The 15,246-nt window shown below is 39.7% G+C and overlaps 1 protein-coding gene across 1 annotated transcript in view; it reads right to left on the bottom strand.

Moving 5' to 3' along the window:
* Positions 1-4,819: 4,819 nt before the first annotated feature.
* The window catches only part of LOC124716765, a 30,858-nt gene continuing 20,431 nt past the window's right edge, over positions 4,820-15,246 (bottom strand). The window contains exon 5 of the mRNA XM_047243311.1: positions 4,820-6,004. Within this exon, the coding sequence (XP_047099267.1) occupies positions 5,684-6,004 (321 nt within the window). The 3' untranslated portion in view covers positions 4,820-5,683. The remainder of the gene's footprint in view (positions 6,005-15,246) is intronic.

Raw genomic sequence — 15,246 nt, 5'->3', positions numbered from 1 at the left:
TAGGACCGCACCAAGACAGGATTGGTCTCTATCTAAAGAGAATAGAAGCGCCGCTCCTGCCAGCCTCGGCCGGACAGTAGAAGATGGACACTAGTAGACCCGGACTAGAAAAGAGCACTAGAAGAGCAGTTGAATCACTGATTGCAGAAACAACACTTTTCCACTTTTTGGTTAAATTGAGTTAAGAGCTGATTTCCATGTTACGGCACTTCCTCTATCGAATGAATGCAGAAACAACATTTGTCCATCATTCTTAATGGGACAAACAAGATCCCGACGTTATGAGTCAGAGGAGAAAGAACACTTGTCCAGGACTAGTGCTATTTCTGCAGCCAACGTTGGCTAGCCTGTTGTGTAATATCATCTCTGTGTTCGCATGGTTTTTCTTCGTGAAGCACGACAATGTCGAACAGGGAAGATATGGATGTACATGATGGTGGTGAAAGTAGAAAGAGGAAAAAAGGTATAAAGAATGTTGCGTATCAGCGTGAAATCATAAAAAGGTCGCGAATTAAAGCTTTAGAGTAAAAAAACTACAGTGGAGAGTTAGTTTCAAAGAAAAGCATTGGTGTGGACTGCAAGTAAGTAATGTTCTAATATGGGAGGTTATATGTCAGTAAAATAGTAAACTAATGATTTATTGCGTGACTGAAATATCTGTGTAATTTTGTAGATGTCGTAGAAACTGCTTTGGAAGAATTCCTGAAGAAGAAAGAAATGAAGTATTTTCACTTTTCTACAACATGACATCAAAGGATGCACAAGATTCTTATCTCCAAGGGCTGATTACAGTAGGTAATATTTCCAGAAGATGATGAAGAGTACCAGAAGGAGGCAACTGCAAACCAAGATGCAACAGTTTTCAGTATTTTATTAATTCCAGCACTGGACGATCAGAGGTATGCAGGAAAGCTTTCTTAAGTACCCATGGTGTCACAAACCAAAGGGTAAGGAGGATAAGCAATCTGCTTGCTTGTGGGAAGTCACCTAGTGACCAGAGGGGTAAAAATGCATCAGGAGGGGGGTGCAGAAATAAGTCTGATAATTGATCACATAAATTCTTATCCCCAGAACATTACTCACTATGGCAGAAGAGAACAGCATTATTTAAATACGCAACTTAATGTCCAAATCATGCATGAGCAGTTCAGATTACGACATCCCCAAGCAAGTAATATTAAGTATGAATTTTATTTAAAAATACTCAAAGAACATTTTTCACTTACTTTTGGTCGACCACAAGTTGACACATGGTACTTGTGAAGCGTTTCAAAATAAATTACGAAACAAAATACTGAATGAAAAGGCTAAGAGGGTTGCCGCTGCAGAAATGATGGTTCATAAATGCAGGGCTGCAAAGTTTTCTGCTCGTATTTGTGATGGACAAGTACTGTGTCAAAAAGATGAGGATGCTGCAGGTATTGCCATAGATTTTATGCAAAATCTGTCCCTTCCTACCATTCCACTTCAGGAAGTTTTCTACCTTCGGCAACTCAATGTTAATATATTCAATATCCACAACCTGAAGACAGGATATGCAACATTCTACATTTATCATGAAGGTGTAGCAAAGAAGGGTCCCAATGAAGTCTGACGTTTCTGCTGGATTACATACGAAATGAGTTGCCACCAAACAAAATACCTGCATATATTTTCAGATGGCTGCCCAGGGCAGAATAATAATAATAATAATAATGATAATAATAATATGGCCATGTTCCTCATGGCAGTTGCACCATAATCTCGGTGTTTACTCAGAAATTATCATTATTTCCCGGTCAGAGGCCATTGATTCTTACCCTGTGACAGGAACTTTGCAGTGATTAAGAAGAAAATTCGAGCTGTCGATAGGATTTATAGCATCATGCAGTTTGTAGAACTTATTGTTGCTGTAAGTACCTTTAACAAATACCAGGTTAAAGTTGTTTCAACAGAGTTTGTACTGGCTTTCAAACAATGGTGGCCTAAATTTTACAAACCCAATGCCTTGTCTTTGGACACAATGAACAGCAAAGTGCTCACACGGAATGAGAGACAATCCTTCACCGTTTCAGAATTCATGGAATTTGAATACAACAGTGAGTGTAGTGGGAACGTCATTGCAAAATCATACATTGGAAGCCCGGTGACACACACTTTCTGTTTACTTCTTGATTTAAAAACAACAGTAACTCTACCGACGGCTGCAGCATACGAAAAATGTGTACCACTAAGTGAGAAGAAAATAGCTGACCTCAAGAAATTGGAGCCATATATCCCTGAACAGCACCTATCGTTTTACAGAGCTCTCTAAAACTGGCCTTCAGTAGACAGCAGAGGGCCTGACAGTGGATAATAGACATAGGTACAAGCAATATTTCACTAAGCTTGCTATTTACCTGATCATAATTTGTAGTTAAAAGTAGTTGTTCAGAATCTGTCATGTACACATAAAATAAGAATTGTGGTAATGAGAAATAATATAGCTGATCTTCAGAAACTAATAATAACAATTTTTGTATTGAACATAATAAATTTACAAATAAACTGCTGAATAACACAGACTTACATTTCTGGCAACCAATTGATTTCAGAAACAGCACATGTCCACGAACTTTGCGTATTTAATTCATTATATAATCTAATAATTACATCATTGAAAATAGTGTCTGGACATCACCAGAAACTGTGTCGTTCAAAGTAAAATAGAGCTGTCAAAGAAAATAGAATACTCAGGCCCACAAACTTATTTTTCCATTTTTCTCAAAATCAACATGCATGGACTAATGCTGTTTCTGCGATCAGTGATTCAGTTACTTGTGATCATATCCATTACTTGCTTTGACATTCTATATAGCAAAAGACATTGATTATTTCCATATCACCAATAGCTTGCGACATGACATTGTAAACAAAAGTTAAGTATTGTCAATCTACTTTATCGTAATAAAAAGCATGCGGTTTGCTTGAATTGTTGCGTAGCTATCTGAGAAAGCAGCATCCTTTAGGCACCCTATAAGAGACGAGTGAACGGGACACCACAAAAAACTTCCTCATCAGCCATTAAACATAGTTTGTTGCTGAGCAAATTCTGTGGCTCCTCTTCCTTTTCTACTTCAAGAAAAGGTTGGTTACTGTTTGTTGCTGAGCAAATTCTGTGGCTCCTCTTCCTTTTCTACTTCAAGAAAAGGTTGGTTACTATCAGTACCTTCACTTCACCTTCAGCAGCACCACCACCAGTCCCTACCACCGTCTGTATCAACATTTTGTGACGGTCCCAAACATGTTTGTCTCTATTACTGGCAACACCTCCAGTTTTCCATTTCCTTCATGTTGGTGCAAACTAAGTCAAATTCATTTTATCCAATTTTCTCGTAGCAGCCAACACCTTTCCACTTCTGCTTTAGTTAGTGTTTCGAGTTAGCCAGAGTGACTAGCAGTACTTATCCGCACTGTCATTACACTATTACCATTTGTGGTGGATGTGGCAGCAGTCTGATGGAGCCAATAGGGATTCTCATTTACATGTGTGACACTTTATTTCAACCACTCATTTCCATTTCCAGCAGTGTGAATAGACCACATCTATGCATAACCTTCTGTCAGCACTGTTACCATTTCTTGTTGTGCTTGAGGTTGTCTCCGCAGGATTAAGAGATTCTGGCAACCACTGTGTGTACTTCCTCAGCACTTGTAATTCACATTCTAGAATGTTTTGATCATCATGTTCTAGACTTGGCTCTACAGTGTTTCCCGTGTAGCACAAGTCATCCCAATGTTGATCTCAGCTATCCTCTACCATGTCATAACGTCCTTTGATCATTCTGCACATGTTGAGATGGCCAACTCCTTTTGCGTAACATTATCAAACCAAGTTAATTCAGCAAAGCCAACTGTTTCCAATATTTTTCTTCTGTACCTTCACTACAGGAGCTATTTTATGGATCGACAATCACCTCCTCTGCATATGCTTGTGAATCTTATTTTTGCTGCATAACTCCTTCCGATCTGCTTCATTCAGCTCATTTATGATTTACATTCTCACTGTCAATCATTACCAGATGGTTTTTGAGCAATGGAAGACCCGATTAAGTTTTCACAAAAGCTTTGTTTAAACTTTCTATGAGTACATTTTATCCCCCATGGACATCAGTTTTGTCTTCTGTATCTGTTGGTTCCAAAAACATTCCTCAGTGTCTTGCTAGTACAGCATTACTGAAAATATTTTCAGCTGAGACATCATGATGAGCTTATATACTTTTTCTTGTTTTATTTGGGAAAGTTTTAACAGTATAAACATGGTACTAATGGATTCATGTAAGGATTCCTAGTCACACTTTATGATTCTGATTGGATACACATCTTGCCATTTGATCTTTTCATATGATATTTTAGTAGTTTACATTGGTAGGCACTTCATAATGCCTACTTTAAAGAAATATAATATTAGCTAAATAAGATTTTACTGATTATCAAAGACTGTCATCAATTTATATCTGCAGCCAAATATGTGAACACACAATTATTCAGAAAAAATAAATTACAAAAGAAAGAAAGATACATATTACATGTATCCAAGTCTCCAAGTGTTAACGTCACAGAAACAGTCATTTTACTTCCAATAAGAAACCAAAAGAAGAAAGTTACAAACTGTGTAATTATGGTAAAATATAATTTAAATTCTCTTTTGGAACTTTATATCTCACCAGAAAGCTTAGGAGACAGAGAGACAAACACTTTCTAGTTTTTGTCAAACCTATCCTAAATAGACAATATCCAAATATAAAATGTGGGAATTGTCATAATTTTGGATTTGAAAACATATTTTATTCGCAAAACTAACCACACCAAAATTCCTTTTATAATTTGTTATTCCTGATATTGAACACAAAACTTACGTAACTTAGACCTGGAAACTACAAACGTGCAAGAACTGATTTGACAAGCGGATTGAAAGTACCCCCTAGTCAAACTAAGGATACCAATCTCAACAACACAGAAGTTAACATTCTCATACATGAATATAAATGACTAAACTATATTCACAACATGTATAGTTCGTATTGTACCATTTTTTTTACGAAGTTATTAACTTGTCACAAAAATGTGCAAACAAAAGCTAGAACAACAACACCAGCCTGAACCCAGTGATTTTATAAAGTCTTCAACTGATTGCAACAGACTACTTACTTTTTTGTCATTCATACTATGTGGTAGACTACTACTACTACTACTACTACTACTACTACTCTCTCTCTCTCTCTCTCTCTCTCTCTCTCTCTCTCTAGCTTGTTCTGGGAACTATTACACCACCAAAATTGGATGTGAGAATTTATGTTAACTGCGAGATTATTGAGAAGACTTCAACTTCATCCAATTAAGTACAATTAATCCAGTTGCTCCTCCTCCAGTTATGGATAGGTGACATGTTACTGTATTTTTGCCAAGTCCTAAAATTTCACCACAACAGGTGAACAAAGTGAGCATAGAAAGTCAGAAGGATATTAAGTGCCCCTTGCTCAATACTACTCACATCCTCATATTCGTAAATGATACTTATGTTTTGTTTCACTTAGTGTAGTAGGAGTTACAGGTTTCACTGTAGTAACAAAGCCAGCAGTATGTATTTCTCCAATCATTGTTTCCACATAATCTCTCATTTCTGATGCTTTAGTATGTGGAATGACATTTTTGTTGGCAGTTTCTACATTGCCTGTTTCTGCATCTTCGCTATCCAGTAGTTTAAATCCTTTGGCAATAATTCACAGCAGAAATCACACCTATAACTACTTTGAAGGTGTCTCTGCAAATGGAAGAGGAACACTGACTTATGTTTACTTTGAAAGTTGCAGATTTTGCACTGATAATTTTGCTTATCCTGCTCAGCATCAGTCTTTTTTTCAGGCCCTCTGGCTATAACTAATGTTTGGTTCTTTTTTTCACTCTGAGCCACCGTCTTACTCCGTAACAGAGCACCATTAGATGTCACTGTCTTACTCCGTGGCACAGCTTCATTAGAAGTTTCCTGTAACAGAAAATATTGGTGTTAGAAATACGCACATTTTCTTCGCAACTAGTAGCTCCAACAACATAACTGCCATTAAAAACAGTGGAGGGCACCAGCAAGTAAAATAGTTAAAGACTGGAAACATTTCAGAAAAAACCTGCATTAGTATCCAAATCAGCCAAAAACTTGAATCTTTAGTTTTTCAATTTAACATTATTGATCAGAAGTAAGATAGCGAACAGAAGAGAAAATAGCACACATTTCTACAGAAGGAAAGGAAAAGTTGCATCAAATGAGATACTAGATGCAGGAAATAATGTAGAAGCAACAACAGACTAAGTTCTATGTCATATACCGATAATTAATATAGTACTGGAAAGTTCTAGGTGGAATACAGGTAGCGGAACGCGTAGAGGTACATATTCATTGTACAGCTGAGGTGACCAACTTCTGACAGGCACATATATACAATTAAAACATTACTAAGCTTTTGGATTATTTTCTTATCCAGAGCTAACACACACACACACACACACACACACACACACACACACACACACACACACTGAACTAGATAAAAAAAATCAGTAGTGCCATATCTCAATGAGGAACTTGAAACCTTCAGCCCAAGGCAGGAGCACATAGAGGAGCTATGGCTCAAGTTTCAAAGAATAGTTGACCATGCACAGGACAGATACGTACCCAACAGAGCAGTGCATAATGGGGGGGGGGGGGGGGGGGGGGGGGGGGAGGCGGACAACACCTCCATGGTATACAGTCACTGTAAAGAAACAGAGCTTACTACATAATGTGTGTAAAACAAAACATAGCACTGAAGATAGAGAGATAATGAATGAGACACGTTTGGCTGTCAACAGAGCAATGCATAAAGTCTTCAATGGCTACCGTAGCGGAATACTGTCAGATGATCTTTCACAAAACCAAAAGGAATTCCTGTCGTATGTAAAGGCTGTTAGAGGCATCAAAGTTAGTTCCCAGGTCCTAGCGAATGAGACAGGAACTGAAATTGAGAGTAGCACAGCAAAAGTTGAAATGCTTAACTGCATCTTCAAATGGCCCTGTACAAAGGAAAACCCAGGAGAATTGCCCCAATTTAATCCTAATAACACTGAAAAGATCGCTGAAATAAGTATCAGTATAAGTGGTGTTGAGAAACATTTGAAATCATTAAAATTGAACAAAGCTCCAGGGCCTGATGGAATACCTATCAGTTTACATACCGAAATCGCAACTGAGATAGCCCCTGTTATAACTACAGTCTATCATAGATCCCTTAAACAGAAAAGCATGCCCTGTTCTTGGAAAAAAGCACAGGTCATAACAGTCCACAAAAATAGTAGTGGAAGTGATCTACAAAACTGCCATCCCATACCTCTGACATTGATTTGTTGTAGAATCATAAAACATATTCTGGGCTCAAACATAATGAGGTATCTTTAACAGAATTATCTCCTCAATGCCAACCAACATGGATTTCGAAAAAATCAATCATGTGAAACCCAACTCGCACTTTTCTCACATGACATACTGATGGCTTTGGATCAAGGCAGACAGGTATATGCAGTATTTCTCGATTTCTGAAAAGCATTTGACTCAGTACCACACCTGTGCTTATTGTCAATGATCATATGTGGTATCAAGTTAAATTTTTAACTGGACTGAAGACTTTTTGGTTGGAGGGGAGGGAGGGGGAGGCACAGCATATCTTGGATGGAGAGTCACTGTCAGACGTGAAGTAACTTCAGGTGTGCCCCAGGGAAGTGTGTTGGGACCCTTGCTGTTCATGTTGTATATTGATCACCTTCCACACAATATTGATAGTAACCTCAGACTTCTTGCAGATGATACAGTTATTTATAATTAAGTATTGTCTGAATAACGTTGCATAAATATTCAGTCAGGTCTTTGATAGGATTTCAAAATGGTGCAGAGATTGGCAACTTGCTTTAAATGTTCAGAAATGTAAAACTGTGCACTTCCCAAAACGAAAAAACACAGAATCTTATAACTGTAATATCAGTGAGTCCCAAATGGAATCAGCCAACTCATGCAAATACCTGGTTGTTACACTCTGTAGGGACATGAAATGAAATACCGTGTGGCTAGCTAGGGTCTCCCGTCGGGTAGACCGTTCGCCTAGTGCAAATCTTTCGAGTTGACGCCACTTCGGCGACTTGTGTGTCAATGGGGATGAAATGATGATAAGGGCGACACAACACCCAGTCCCTGAATGGAGAAAATCTCCGACCCAGCCGGGAATCGAACCCGGGCCATTAGGTACGACATTCTGTCGCACTGAGCACTCAGCTATCAGGGGCAGACAGGACATGAAATGGAATGATCACACAGTTTCAGTTGTGGGTAAAGCAGGAAATTGACTTCAGTTTATTGGTAGAATACTGGGGAAGTTTAAGCTATCTACAAAGTACATTGCTTATAAATCACTCGCGTGAGCGGTTCTACAATATTGCTCAAGAGTGTGGGGCTCACACCAGATAGGACTAACAGAGGATATTTAACATATACAGAGAAGAGCAGCACAAATGGCCACAGGTTTGTTTAATCACTAGGAGAGTGTGACACAAATACTGAAGGAACTGAACTGGAAGATCCTTGATGATAGACATAAACTTTCCTATGTATCCATCACAAAGGGATCATGAGGATAAGATTAGAATAATTACTGCACGCACAGACGCATTCAAACAATAATTCTTGCTGAACTCAATATGTGAATGGAACAAAAAACACCGTAATAACTGGTAATTTGGAACATACTCTCTGCCTTGCACTTCATGGTGGTTTGCAGAGTATAGTTGTAGATGTACAACCATATGGTTCTGGTTGTGCGGAGGTTTGCCCCAATTTATTCCCCGTACCACTAAAAACATGAATGAACTAAGTATCAGTGTCAGTGGCATTGAGAAACAACTGGAATCATTAAAATTGAACAAAGCTCCAGCATACAATGGAATCCCTATCAGATTCTATACTGAATTTGCAGCTAGGTTACCCCTCTCAATTATAATCTGTCTTAGATCCCTTGAACAAACAACTGTGCCCAGCACTTGGAAGAAAGCAAAAGTCACACCCTTCTACAAAAACGACAGCAGAAATCTTCCACAACATTACCCTCCAATATTGTTGACATCAATTTGTTACAGAACCATGAGGTATTTCATTATGTTTGAGCTAAGAATATTTTCTAATATAATGTCCTCCAAGCCAACCATCTTGGATTCCGAAAATGTCAAAATCAACTTGCAGTTTCCTCACGACACGCTTGAAGGTAGGGATTAAGGCCATCAGGTAGATGTAGTACTTCTCCATTTCTGAAAAGCATTTGATTCAGTACCACATTATCATCAAATTTAAGATTTACGAGTATCAGGCAAAATTTGGGTGTGGACTGAAGAATTTTTGGTACGGGGGATGCAGCAAGTTCAAGTTATCTTATACGGAGAGTCATCGGCAAATATAGAAGTAACCACAGGTGTGCCCAAGTGAAGTGTGTTATGACCCTTGCTGTTCCTGTTGTACATTAATAAGCTTGCTGGCAACATCAACATACTTGCTGGCAACATCAACATACTTGCTGGCAACATCAACATACTTGCTGGCATACAATATTAATAGCTCAAACATAATAAAATACTTCTATGGTTCTGTAACAAATTGATGCCAATGATATTGGATGGTAGTGTTGTGGATAATTTCTGCTATCATTCTTGTAGAAGGGTGTGACTTTTGGTCTAATAAAGCACTGTACGAGATTATCTTCATAAGATATCAATTTGGTTCAAATGTTGGAAACTTGCTTTAAACATTCAGAAATATAAAATCACACACTTCACAAAATGAAAAAAAGTATTATCCTATTACTATGATATCAATGAGTCACAGATAGAATCAGTAAACACATACAAATACCTGGATGTAACACTCTGGAGATGGCTCAGTCATGGGGAAGGCAAGTATAGTGTCATAAGAGTTCAACTGTCAAACTACTGTTAAACCTTAATTAACATGTTTTCAATACACTGTATTTACATCATTTAAAATCTCATCAAAATAGTAACAGTTATAAGACAGTTCACTAATGACCTAATATGGACATCACATCAGTCTAGATGTACTGGACAATGGTGAGAAATGCTTAAACAGTCTGTCGTGAATAAAGGATAGTTAGTATAAGCTGATATTCTGGTGCAGCTTTCCAATAATAATGTCATTAAAGACCTTCCTTGAACAGTGCTTGAAGCATGTGGGATCTGTATAAAATTGAACTAACAGAGGATATTGAATGTATACAGAGAAGGGCAGCATGAATGGTCACGGGATTGTCTGACCTGTGGGAGAGTGTCACCGAGATGGTGAAGAAACTGAACTGACAAGACTTTTGCAACGAAATGGTCCAATCCCAAATGTCAAAACCTACGCTGAAATTTTCATACAATAAGAACAGACTGAAATAAAAGTGTTGTTGAAACTTTAGCTGCTAAGGCACATTGCAAATATTTTTAAAAAGTTACTCAGTTTTGCCATACAAAGAACTACTTATACCAGCAGTTTGTAAAGCCCTTCCTGCCTGGCACAAGAACTGACAAATGAGCAGATGCAGCTGTGACAAGAGGACATATCTCCACATAGCGCAAATTCCAAAGTGCACATATGCACATTTTAAACACTTAAACCACACCAAAAACTCTCAAATCATTAATTTCTTGAATAACTTGCAGTTCATATCATCAACTGAACTGTTGCAGATTTAACTGTTACACAAATAACAAGCAGAGGAAAGAAAATCAAGGCAGTGTACAACATTAAATTACAGCTGACTTCCATCAATTGGGACTTTAGTATGTTGACATGAAATATTTTATAATAATTTCTGTAGCACGGTTCCTGTGATATTTTTTTTAATAATGTATATTTTAGTAATAATTAAACATTTCCTTCTTTATTTCCAGTAGCCACAACAAAAATGCTGGCATCTACTGGATGACAAACATTTTCTTTACACCATGCACACCTTGTAAAAGAAAAGGTATTTAGGCAACTCACAGTAATTACTAGTTTTATTTAAACAGAACTGGTATGGCGTTAAGAAATGGTTGTGGCTGCTGTTTTGCACACTGTGCTGCATACTAGGCATACTTGATCAAATTTGTAAAACCTGGTGATGCAAACTGACAATGCATCAATTGCAAAACCTCAGAATGTGTGGATGTGAAATTACACCAGACTGATGGAACTGCCCAGACTCTGCTTAATACCTGATGTTAAATGTTAACTGCCTAATGGAATTGTTATATCAAAAGTGACCGTAACACGGAATTCTACTGTGGTGAATTGCTATAAAATTCTACTGAATGACTATTTTTACTCAATAACAATAATAATAATAATAATAATAATAATAATAATAATAATAATAATGGACTGAAGGAAACTACAAGTTACTTCAAATAAAATAAATTGATGCTTCATTATATTAAAAGCAATGACACAGCATAAGACTTAGTGACAAGACCAATACAATTGCAATAAAGGTATGAAGGAACTGGAAGGGACACTACCATAGCCTGGCTGCACATTCAATCACTAGCATGAATGCAACCCTCTAAATGTTTTAGCTGCTCAAGTGGTTGGTTGAATAATGAATGAATGTAATACTATCACTGAAACCGGGACAAACAGTGTTGAGGCAACAGTATGCCCCTTCACAAACATCAATGCCCACCTATTGGCAATGCTGATGCATTCTCACATGAATCAGCTGTGGTGGTAAGTCAGCTGCGTGTGGTCACATGTGAAAATCCAGAAGCTCACTCGTTAGGACTCTGTGACACCGGGAAGTACCTCCACTGTCTGAACTCTTAAGCTCTCAACATCTAAAACCAGCAACCTTTCACCCTTCACACCCAAACCGAGGGTGTGTCTTTTCACATGTCTCTGCTCCCAATTCTGCTGTTTGCACTGTGCCAGCCACAACCCCAACCCAGCAAAAAATATGCTACTGTTGCATGAAAACTGCCATGTTTAACAAACTCCTACTACACAATGTCTCCACGTGTAGGGCAATCAGAGCACATATTCCTTGTCACTTTGCTCTATATTCCCATCTGGCATTCAGTAGGTGATGGGCAAATCAGAGAACTGTTTATATGCACGAGTAAAAATTTCTCGGTGTACATGCCGCGCCAAATCAGGATAAATCTCCGAGCTTTCGACCACTACCTCCATGGTCGTCGTCAGGGCTAAAACTGACTGTCGTGAACTAGCGAGGTTCCCACTTTTATATGCAAAGGACGGCTTCTTATTGGCTGGAATACGTCAGCGATATGGCGCGTAGCGAAGTGGTGCCCTCTACTTCCATAGATGTAGTTGCTATCCCGCATTGCTTGCAGCGCCATCCCTTAAATCAGGAGGTAAAGTGCGAGAAGTTTTTCTCAGCGATTTTTCTTTATCCAGTGCACTCTTCCAAGTGTTGCTAAGTGCATAGCCGTTGTCTCTATTAAAGTTATTATCGCTAAGCCTAATTTCGACTGCTTCCCGGATCACAGAGTCCCAGTAATTCGATGTGTGGGCTATTACTCTGGTTTCTTCAAATAAAATCTTATGCTTGTTAAGCAGGCTATGTTCAGCCACCGCTGATTTTTCCAAATACCTGTATTTCAGGTGACGTTGGTGCTCGATGCAGCGGTCGGCAACGGTTCTTACAGACTGGCCCACGTAATTCTTGCCGCATTCGCAAGGAATAGTATAAATTCCCGGCACTCTTAAGCCGAGACTATCTTTGACTGGTCTCAACATTTCCTTAATTTTCCTAGGTGGTCGGAAAACTGGTTTTATTCCTTGCCTCTTCAGGACTCTGGCTGTCTTGCTCGTTGTAGCACCGCAAAAAGGAAGCCGCGCTAAGTGTTGGTCCTCTTCTTGTATGTGGCCGGCATCGTGTCTTACTTTCTTGGACAATACTGATTTAATTTCACCGGCAGAATAACCATTCCTCTTGAAAACAGTCGTCAAATGGTTGATCTCGGGACCGAGGTGGTCCTTGTCGGAAACAGTCCTGGCTCTGTGTACTAAAGTATTCAGCATAGCTCTCTTCTGAGACGGATGATGGAAGCTATGGCTATGCAGATATAAGTCTGTATGGGTTGGCTTCCTGTACACAGAATGGCCCAGTCGTCCATCCGGCTTTCGCTCTACCAACACATCTAAAAAAGGTAACTTCCCTTCCTTCTCTACCTCCAATGTAAATTTTATGTTTGGATGTACACCATTCAGATGTTCGACGAACTGCTGCAGCGTGTCGCTGCCGTGTGGCCAGATTAAAAAAGTATCGTCGACGTATCTGTAGAAGCATGATGGGCGGAGGTGTGCACTGCTCAGGGCTCGTTCTTCAAAGTCCTCCATGAAAAAATTCGCTATTGCTGGTGACAGTGGCGAACCCATGGCTGTTCCATCCGTCATTTCATAATAATTTCCACTGTATAAAAAATAAGTGGTCGTCAAGGTATGCCGGAACAAGCAACGCGGGATAGCAACTACATCTATGGAAGTAGAGGGCACCACTTCGCTACGCGCCATATCGCTGACGCATTCCAGCCAATAAGAAGCCGTCCTTTGCATATAAAAGTGGGAACCTCGCTAGTTCACGACAGTCAGTTTTAGCCCTGACGACGACCATGGAGGTAGTGGTCGAAAGCTCGGAGATTTATCCTGATTTGACGCGGCATGTACACCGAGAAATTTTTACTCACGAAATACGTCGCGAAAGACTTCGTAGCCATGTTTATATGCACTTCTGAAATTCCAGATGCCCTGACCATGGTTTTGTTATGTTTCAGGGTGCAAAAACAATGAGGGTCATACGTGCCCATGTCAGAACTGTAGAACATGAAGACAAAAAAAAGGAGTTGACTACATGTTAAGCCCAATCGCTGGAAGGAAAGGTAGCTAAAAACAGGGAATTCGAGAGAGGTCCATGAAGTACGCCATAGAGAAACGGAGGTCCTGAACTGAAGATTACATGGTCCTTCACCATACTGCCATGACAGACAAAAAGTAAAATGCAGTCGACAGCCCATGCATCGTTTGCTAAAACGGCCGATAACTCAGACGACAAACATAAATGAGAACATAAGTAGTTAAAAACATCATGTCAGAAATGGCAAACCATCGAAGGCTGGGGGCAATGAGCACAAACTGGTTGTGGAGCATCACTTAACACATGGCGATAGTTAAAAGGAAAGTGCCCAATGCGCCACTTAGTTAAAATGATCTCATGGCGAGAGGGCCGAGAAGAGTTCGTCCAAGCTGCTGGGAGAGGCTTAGTTCCCTGTAAATAGTTCCATGAAGGGAGGACCAGTGATGATGCCAAAATGTCACCACCTGCTGACAGACAGAAAAACAGATCATCAAAGGGAATGGAAGCACTAGCGGGTCGAGGTAAGAGGACTGCAGTCTTGGCAGCAGCATCAGCAGCCACATTTCCTGCCAGACCGATGTGACCAGGAACCCACATAAACATCGCAGTGGCTCCATCAAGAGTGAGCAAGTGACAGCTTTCGTAGACCTGTTGCACTAAGGGATGGATGGTGCACAGCACACAGAGGCTCTAAAGGGCACAGAGAGTTAGAGCAAATGACTAGAAGGAAGCTCTTACTAGGCTTAGGTATGACAGTTGCTTCACACCAGCATCTGGGAAATGTGCTATCTGCCCAGATGCAACTGTATGTATAAAGGAGAAAGTGCTTGCCCTGAAGAGAAAGGTTCTGCAACATCTGAATGTGAAGGTCATCTGGCCCTGGGGCAGAGGATTGGGATGAAGCGAGAGCACGATCTAGATCCTCATAGTAAAGGCAGCTCTGTAGCATTCACGACTCTAAGAGAAGAGAAGGATATTAACCGAGTCTCCTCCATTTATTTTCGATGTGAGGAAGGCAGGGTGATAGTGTGTGGAGCTCAAAATCTCCTCAAAATAGCAGCCAAAGATGTTGGAGATAGCAACAGAGTCCACTCTGACATCATGTGCTACTGTGTCAGGCCAGAAGTTGGGGAAGGGACCTTGGTCACATAGAGCCATTGGAGGTTGGCCCACACGATGGAAGAGGGAATGGAACTGTTAAAAGAAATAGTGAATGAAAGCCAGCTAGCTGTTTTGCTGTCCTGGAGAATGCGACGACACTGTGCACACAACTATTTGTAACGAATGTTGTTTGCCATCGTAGGAT

Source organism: Schistocerca piceifrons, chromosome 9 (assembly GCF_021461385.2).
Source record: "Schistocerca piceifrons isolate TAMUIC-IGC-003096 chromosome 9, iqSchPice1.1, whole genome shotgun sequence".
In the NCBI taxonomy this organism is placed as follows: domain Eukaryota; kingdom Metazoa; phylum Arthropoda; class Insecta; order Orthoptera; family Acrididae; genus Schistocerca; species Schistocerca piceifrons.
The sequence above is the reverse complement of the archived record's forward strand: the minus strand, read 5'-3'. Positions and strand labels throughout refer to the sequence as shown.